The sequence below is a fragment of the Leptinotarsa decemlineata genome, unplaced genomic scaffold (genome assembly GCF_025532065.1).
Source record: "Leptinotarsa decemlineata unplaced genomic scaffold, Ldec_3_MD MMD2_tig00003308_RagTag_RagTag, whole genome shotgun sequence".
NCBI lineage: Eukaryota > Metazoa > Arthropoda > Insecta > Coleoptera > Chrysomelidae > Leptinotarsa > Leptinotarsa decemlineata.
In genome coordinates, this window is record NW_027412586.1 from 457,262 (window position 1) to 467,059 (window position 9,798).

Genomic DNA, 9,798 nt, shown 5'->3' on the forward strand with positions numbered 1-9,798 from the left:
ATAAACTATGAGTTCTATATCGACTTTACCTTGATATTATAAAGTTTATTTGAACCATATTGACTTCAACATACCATTACTTATCAAAATCTAAGTGGTTTCATTAGTACTCATCTCAGATAATACATAAAGCCGGAAAGTTATAATAGCATTCGTCTTTTCTTAATATAGTAAAAACGAAGAAAATTATGAGTCATTATCTGTTACTCTGATCATAACAAAATCGTTAATGTATTTTCAGTAAGTGCCCAAAAACACCAGCGTATTTGTCTACGCATTTCAATGCATTACTTGTAACCTTTCTATCACTTTCACTCAGTCGTCTCATGTCGTCTCACCTTTGTTTCTTTTAACTTCTTCCCAAGATTATATTCTTAGTGAACCAAGTTTAATCGATCATAATGTTTACATATTCATAAATTTTAAAAATTCCACTGAGTTAATAATTTGAGTGTGTCAAAAAAGTGTCAAGCCGAAAAATTTTGGAATATGACAAAACATTTCGAACAAATTCTTCATTATTATATGGACACATGTGGTCACCAGTTCAAATTACTTACTGATGAGTTATTGGCCGATTATCTAGTGTGTAGGTATATAAATTTACACTTTAGAATATATTTTCCACAAAACTATGAAGAGGAATTTCTTAATTTAAAAGACTGTTACGAAGATAATTTTAAAGGTTAAAATAGGGCATAATAAATATTATTTATCAAAACGTAGTTGATGATAATGACTCTCTTTCATTTCAGTACGACCTCCTGTATAATAACATTTTACGAGTTCTACTGTAATTATAATTGAGAATGAAGTTTCGGTTGTTGTTGTTGTAGGACATGTTTGTATATCTGATGGCATAAGTAACTTTTTCAGTGTTGATGTATTATATTTTGCTTGAGGTAATTTCTGCATAAATGTATTCGTATATTCGCAAATGTCAAAAAATACTAGATAGTAACTGACGCCTCAGTGTTACATTCATGAAGTGATCATATATTAAACAAAATCCCGCACACTTTATTTGATAGGGGGCCTGTAGTATTCAGTCAAAACTTATGAGTTTTTATCAAATAATTCAAACGTTTGTCTAGCTTTTTCGGCAGAATTGAAATTACCGTGCTACCCAAATATCTAACGTGTAACTCAACATGTCTATACCTAATTGAGATCCATTCATACAACACACATATTAGAAATATTAATGATATTTATGTTAGTACGAATTTTCATTTGGAAACACACTTGTAAGATGGAGAAAACGAATTCGTACTTGTATTTTTCTATTTAGCTTTCTACTTCTCCATCTTTATACAAAAATATGGGAAACTGCCAATGGAAGGAAGAAAGCAATCAAGCTCAAAATAAACTGTTTACAAAGATGTGTAGATTATACATAGAACTTAACTCTCAGATACAAACTGGAAAAAAAGCCCTCCCGAAACATTTCTCATATGAACATTAGATCACTTGAAAGATTGAACATTTTCGAAACAACTAGTGCTCATGTGAACATTAAATTACACAAAAAATACTTTTTCCTATTCAATTTTCACTTCATTCATTCATTAAGGAATTGATTCAGAAAACTTTCATAGGAACGCTACAAAATATAGTAGGTACATGAAAGAGTTACGATATATCACTAACATGAAACACTATCATCCTCAATGGCGAACTTCTGAATTTCGGAATAAGACACTTAATACCTCGTCAGCTCTATTCTGAATAACATTACAAGATGGAGCACTCAATTCAAGTATGATCTACACATCTTTGTGAAGAATTTATTTAGAAATGAATTGTTTTCTTTCTTACATTGGAAGTTTTCCCCTTTCAATTGTAATGCCAAACCGTTATTTTTAACACCTCGACACGTGTTTCAATTAATTACCAAGCGATCATGTTCAAGAGGAAGATGAAACTAATTTGCATGTAATATTGTTCTTATTTCTACTATAGATACCTCTGTTAGGTACCTGCGTCTCATTGTCTTAAATTGATTTTACATATTGCCTTAGCACCTAGTCTTAAAATGATTTTACAATAATGCCTTATCTAACAGTCAGGTAAATCTGCCAATAAAATAATATTTAAAAAAATTATATAGTATAGGTATTGGTCCACTATCGTTATTCTTAATATTATTATGTTTACTTATTTCTACACTCTCATAGGCATCTAGATGCCTGTTGTTGTTAACTTGTCTAACTAATATTAATGAACTAAAGTCCATTCCATAAACTTCAGTTCATTGTTAAGTGGTTAAGCGGTAGAATAAACCTGTAGTGTTCTACACTGCAGTTTTGAACTTCACCTCTTGGATGTTATATTCTATTTCACCCAATAAAGACCATTATTATCAATATTATTATTACTATTATTTATAGACAATATTGTATGCAAATTAGTTTAATCGTCCTTTCGAAGATGATCACTTGGTGATCATCTAGTATTTACAATACTACATTTGACCCTTAGCTGCTATGGTATTTTATTGTGATCCAGACAGCACCAGTTCTCATCAGTGGTCATTGGCTGAACCAGTGAATTGTTCTAAAAAAGGCAGGCCTGAAATTGAAGGCGATGACATGTCCCCCTGCAAATAAGCCATCTATCGGAACGACAAAAGACACAATCCTCGAATATAAAATAATATTTTTTTCAAGGACAAAACACAAGCACTACAGGCAAATCCTTAAGGAGCTCTAAGAACGGTGCCTGTGTGAAAGTAGCGATTCACATTGGATTTTAATTGCTGAAGACTAAATCCCTTTGGAAAAACGTTCTCAGTAAGTTTATTCCACATAAACGCAGGTCTCCAACGAGGCTCCCCAAGGCGGTCAGTTGCAAATCCAAGCTTCGATATCGATCTCCGAACGAAATTCATCCTCTGTCTTCCACTGCAACAAAGCTAGATGAACTTTTCGATCCACTGTTTCGATCCACCAGGTCTCATCATCAGTGGTTCTAGACTGACAAGCCTGAAAGCAATGTCGTCTTCGTAGTTAGAGATGTCATCGCCTTGTCATTTGTCACATCTTGTCACATTAGCACAGTTCAGTGGTTCATCTGCCTTGCAGTGAAAGACAGAGGACAAATGTCGTTCGGCGGTCGATGTCAAAGCTTGTCTTCGCAACTGACCGCCGTAGGGAGTCTTGTTTATCTTTAATATTCGAGGATTAAGTCTTCAGTCTATCCCATAGATGGCATCTTTGTAGGGGGAGATGTCATCGCCTTCACTGCTATAACATGAAAGAAAAACATCGGGTAACCTATATTCAATTCTACGAGAAAATCATGCATACATACGTACTGAAACAAATTACGTTGCAACTATATGAAAGTTATCGCGCATATAGTAGCTTTTAAAATAATACTTATAACATTTTCATTCACATATTCAGATTGTACTTTTTATATTACACTTTATTTAATTTTTTCAAACAAGGTGATAGTTTGAATCTGATATTCATTTCAATGTGCAACACTTTTTATTTGTAGCAATTTAATATTATTAATTCTTTTAGTTATAAATGAGGGGTTGGCCAGTTTCTTAAGTGATGAGTGAATTATTATCATCAATACGCTATGTAGAAACAATACTCAAAAAAATTATACTAATATGTATATTTCGAAATTGTAATACACTTTGACTGTAAAACACAGAAATCAATAAAAGATATACAATCTCTTATAAAAAAAATCTTGTGATGATCTATTCACAATTATATTAAAAATGTTAATGCCTGTCTTATTCACAATAATGTAACGATTATTGAAAAATATCTTCAAGGTAATGCTCATAAAGTGTGATAATTTAAGGTGTGAATATTACCTCCACGAAGTTAAAGACTTTTATTTCTCCTCACTGTTGAAGAAGATTCGACACCTTCCACTTTCTGTTGAATAATTTTTCCATATCCTCCTCTACCTGCATCAAAGTCTGCCCTGTATTCGTCACGGACTTGTCCACCAGACCTTCCTCGACCGTACTGTCTTCCTTCGACGAAACCGACATCCCAATCGGTTCGTACTATTCTATCATCAAGACGTGTACCGTTAACATACCTCATACAATTTTCGGCATCGGTCCTTTTATAATATTCTACGAAACAAAACCCACATGGAACTTTCTCGTATTTATCTAAACCCATGACGATTCTTTTGATATCTCCACACATGGAGAATAGTTCGTGAATTTGTTCCTCGGTCGTATAGTATGACAAATTTCCAACATACATCGTGGTCGATATTCTCAGAAGTCGTTCCTGCTCTGCCCTGGTGCCTTTGAAATGCTGATCGCGGTAAGCACTCAGACCTATTGATGGAGTAATCGTATTGGCCATTATGACTATTAGAAAATTTTAACCACACTTTTGAAACAACTGACCAATATTATATGCAAATGTCACTTGTCGAAAACTTATGATGTTGTTACAACCTCTTCTTCCATTCAACTACTGAAAGATTGGAGTAAATACAGTTAATATACAATTTATAATATTGGTAGACTCCTTAATCCGTATAGATATGCTATTATGTTACAGGTAGAGAGATGTCATTTGGTTTCCAGGAAGGTTTTGGAAATTAACTATAGTGAATATGGCATTAACATTAGAATTAGTAAATGTGAATTTTAAATTGAATTTGAAATTTCGTCTGCTTCCATTCATTTGACTTTATGATACCAGTATAGAAACGTCTTTCAGAAATTCCGAAAAAATAAGAAAAAGATAATAGTTAGACAGAATATAGTCTTTTAGCTCTGATAAATGTATTTTTCTCAATTTGTATAAAGACAATAATTATTTAAATTAACCTTTGAATCGGTTAAGTTGTGGTCCTTAAAGGAGAGGCAGGTAATTTTAATTTTACCTATCAAGTTCGTCGCTTATCAAGAAAAAGATTTTTGCATCTTCACAATTCATTTTATGATACTAGTAGAAATATCCTTCACAGATCTTTGAGAGAAGAAATAAAATTTTTAAAAATCCATCCGCAATCAGACTATTTTTCTCATGTTGCAATAATTCATTAAATTAATTTATACAATCGTAATATATTAGTCAGTTTTTTATTATTGAATAGTTTCAAGAATTCAGTCAATGACTGGTAAAAAATGTATTTTGCTATATATCTAATATTTATAACTCTCATCAATTGCACAATATCTAACAAAAGTACTAAATAGTAGATTTTAATAATGAAAAATGTAATTTCAACTATTTTATTAAGAGACCGTGGGAGCACGTGACTAAATTATTATCTGTCAACGATATTTTCATCTCTCTTCTGGCTTTACTCTCTCTAGCCAAATTAATCAAAGACGCACGTCCCTGCTGGCGGGTAGCGGAAGTAAGCACTCGAAATAAGTGCGACGAAATTAGATACATCATTTCTTATTGAATGCCCACATTTGCCTGTTCATCAGTTGGCAAAGCTGCGCTGATTTCATTCGTTTCTCAGTGGCGGGGCCAAAGATCGCAGTGGCAGGGTGCGTTAAAAATTGAAAATACGAAAATGATGTTCAAATTTTCAATCTTATTTTAGGTTTCCCTTGTTTGCAGTTGATTTTGTAATTCCAAAGAATGTAGCTTTGTGAAAAAGTATTAAATTTCTATTTTTTATCAGAGTAGGTTTGTGAAATCAGTATATTTGATGCATTTTATGCTTGGCCATACTTCTAGAATAGCTATTTATGTAAAGAGTTACGAAAAATTTAATTTTGTGTAACGAGCGCGAGTAGCGCAAGTTACAAAAAATGAAATCCTATGGTGTTACAAACAAGATTTTTTCTAATTTCATTAAAACATTGTTTTCATTATTTTCCAACAATGAAGTATCGAGTCTACAAATATTTTCACTAATCAACAATCGGTATGACTGATCGGTCCATAAGAAGAACGTTCCGCTCAGACCGATCATTAGCTCCAGAGACTCTGCTACACAAAACTTGTCTAGATTTTTACTCTCCATAATACAACCATTACAAGAAAAAACATCGTCTTTTGTGAAGAAATCAAGGCATTTTGTCGAACTACTAGGGTCAATTGAAGTCACACTGGAAGAACAACTAATTAGTTTCGACGTGGAAAGCCTTTACACCAACGTTCCGGTCGAAGAAGCACTCCCGAAGACGGGAACCTGAAAGAGAGAACGAATCTAGCTATAGAAGTAATTATGGAATTACTAGGATGCTGTGTACGAAACTGTTATTTCCAACTGAAGGACGGATTCTTTACACAAGATGAGGGACTGCCAATGGGATCGCCACTTTCACCAGTCATAGCCAACATATATATATGGAGTGGTTTGAAACTCTGGCCATTGAAAAAGACCACAAGAAACCTCGTGTCTGGTTGAGATACGTTGATGACACCTTCAGAATATGGAACCATGGAAATACTGAACTTGACGCCTTCCTGAAACACAACAACAGCGTAAGACTTTCCATCACTTTCACAATAGGGAAGGAAGCCCATAACGAATTGCCATTCTTAGACGTATTGGTGAAAAGGACCGACACTAAGTGGAAAACATCTGATATTTCACACGGGACAGTATCTGAACCACGAATCCAACCACCATCAATCGACTAAAAGAGGAATAATCTAAACTCTATTAGACCGTGCTTTCGGACTTTGTAATACGAAGGAAGGTCTCGAGAAGGAACTAGACATCATCAAAAATGATCTTCAAAGAAATGGCTATTCAAATGCGATGGTGGAACAGACTTTCGCTAAAAGACAGCAGGAGCCCCGAAAGGAAGAGAAGCCGCCACAACCAGTGCTTACAGAGTGCTACAGAGTGCTAGAGTGCGCCACAACCAGTGCTACATCAGAGGATTATCGGAAAAGATACGAAGAATTGGATCCAAGTACAACATCAGAACCTGCTTCAGATCCAGAAATACTATCCGTAGTAGCCTCACGGAAACCAGGCCACCAAACGAGAACTGCGATTCCAAGAATTGCATTTACCAGGTACCCCGTGAGTGCGGAAAATCCTATATAGGTGAAACTAAGAGTCCATCGAATGTTCGCATTTTCGAGTACAAGAAACACACACAGCGAGGGAAATCAGCAAATCAGGAATAGCAGAGCATGTTTGGACCCATCAACATAACATCGAATGGTCCTAAGCTGAGATAATATACAAAAAGGAACATTGGTTTAGGAGATAATTCAAAGAAGCCACATACATGTTATCCAACAATGTATTCAGCCAAGCTAACGTAGAGATACACAACATATAGAAACCCATAATCAAGCGAAAAATGGCCAACTCCCGCCAAACGGTGAAGCTGAAAAAGGAAAGCTGAGATAAGTGAAAGTTCTCAAATGACCTATAAATAGTCAGCTCACCGAGAAATCAGTCCAGTCATCACCCGAAGACGATTGTGGATACTAACAATCGAAACGTCGTGAAGTAATTTGGCTTGGAATCTCTTAAATTTTTAATTTTATTTTTATATTCTTGTTCAATTTGTTCCCTTTTTACTTGTATTTTATTTCACTGTTATTTCATTTCAGGTTTTTTTGCTTGATATAATTTTTTTTCAGCTATTCATTTTTATTCTTCTTCAATTTTTCAATTCTTCTTTTTTAGTTCTTTCAAGGAATTCAAATAATTTTATACAATATCATACAATGGAAGTTCAAACAAACATATATTTTATTTTTATAAAATACAATAAACTATAACACTAGAAAAATAAAATGAAACTGAGAGAATCTTTAAAGATGGAACACTAATATTCTGGGAAACTTATTCATTATCAATTTCAATAGAAATAAAATAGCAGATGGAAAAAGTGATGATGATCGTCTTTATTCATGTGAAGTTGACAAGTGGAAAATTAAAATGTGATACTTACTTTCTGAACAAAAGAGTGGAGTTCAACTTATACGAAGAATAAATAATAATAACATATATTTGTGAAGATATAGAAATGACCGAATTGATTAAACGAGATTGGATGGTGTAAAAGGTGAAACTTGTTATGGAGACCAATTATTACTTGCACTCGACGGGCGTTTCGCTAACAGCGATGTTGCCAAACCCTTCTCTGCTAATATGGGTTCAGTTTTTATTAGATGGCAGCACTTGAAAATTCATTGAATAAAGAAAACACGTTTTATAGATTAGTCAAACATTATTTCATATTTTATTTAGTGAAGAAGTTGACTATATTTAATCGTACAATGTCGATATCTTAAAAATTTTGAAATTCGTCAAAGGAATAAAAAGTTAAAAACATGTTTGGAAAAATAAATGGAAAACAATGAGTTAGCGACATTCTTCGTTACATTATCGACAACTTTTCCCTATACATATTTTTTATGTAACATCTCATTTCTTCACAAAGTGTTTTCGCGATTTTCAGTATGGCGCTGCCACTCCATAGGGCTCTTAAAAGTCACGATTTTTCAAATATGATCCATATAATTATATATGATGATTCATGTAATGCTTCAAATATTAAAAGCTTCTTCAAATCTCCAATTTCCAGAGTATTTTTTTTGTTGATTTTTGAAACTAATTTATCATTCACGTCAGAGAGAAAATCGATTTGAAATAAAGTATAGTTTTGATATACATTTTTCTTCTAAAAGTAGTCGGCACCCAAAGTTTTAACAGATCTTTTTTGTTTTTCAACTCAACCCTAAAACACTGATTTATGAGACCTTTGAAAACTGGTTTTTAGAATAGATTGGTTTTTCTTTTCATTTTGACATATTTTTATCAAAATATTTCATGAATTATTTCTGATTTGGATGAACGCAATTATTTATTACACCTTGTGAAAATTGAGTTTATTCTCTCTAAATAGAAAAAACGTCAACATTTTCCCATCAATGTTTCCAGATTTGATACCTTACCATTCAACTTCCCTATCATACCTCATTTGTAGGATATGATGGTATACAGCTGGATAAAAAGACTTATTTCTTTCTACATATTTATTTAAGTATAAAAAACAAACTTACTGAGTGGCACAGACATTTTGAACACTTAATGCAAACTGGAATATTTGTAAATAGTTGAAAAATTACAAACATTGCGGTCTCATTCTTCGATAATGAAATCATATATTTCGAAATGTTTACTCTCAGGATGAATATTCAGTCGCACTATTACATTATTATCACCGGCGTTTTTCATGAAGTTGCAGAAAAAGATATGTCAATAATTAACAGGAGCTTCGTCGGTGGGGCGCAGCGGTCTTGCTCAAAGCAATGCTACCACCCTGAGTCTCCTCGGGAGACCTTCAGATTTTGAAATTTACTTGGTTATACGAACCACCTTCTGGATACCGACTTGAATAAAGGGGCCCTAACTTCAAATTTTGTTGAAAAAATCACGTCTTGTTTGACTTCAACAATAGAAAATCACAACATATAAGGGAGCCCCGCGTACCTTCTGGTCGGACGTTACCAACACGTTGAAGTTTAACAATTTGACAGAGGAACGACAGAATTACCAAAAGGTCGTTTTTCTGTCAAATTGTTAAACTTCAAATGTCTCGCAGTGTCGATTATCAAAATGTAAATACTTCCTCTTTTCTCTCTCTCTCTCTCTTTGGTAGCTACCACGCCACTGAGTAAATGCCAAGCATGAGCCAGTGAAATAGTTTCTTAAAATTTTAAATAAAATAAGTTTTTATACTTTTTCTCTGTAATGTTAAACTGAATGTGTGACACTTTTCTACATGATGAAAAGTATTAACTTTGTTTTTCGCATTTCCACGTCTGACTTTTTACTATAACCTCAAGTTAGTAAGTACATTTTTTA

At 33.5% G+C, this 9,798-nt stretch overlaps 2 protein-coding genes across 2 annotated transcripts in view; one reads left to right on the forward strand and one right to left on the reverse strand.

Annotated features, from left to right (window-relative positions):
- Positions 1–9,798, forward strand: part of LOC111503711 (fibrillin-3) — a 206,480-nt gene that overhangs the window by 69,455 nt on the left and 127,227 nt on the right. The gene's annotated exons all lie outside the window — the stretch shown is intronic.
- LOC111508200 (nuclear cap-binding protein subunit 2) lies at positions 3,609–4,752 on the reverse strand. Its single transcript, XM_023163637.2, has one exon. The coding sequence runs from the start codon at positions 4,347–4,349 to the stop codon at positions 3,849–3,851; it is 501 nt and encodes a 166-aa protein (XP_023019405.2). The 5' UTR covers positions 4,350–4,752; the 3' UTR covers positions 3,609–3,848.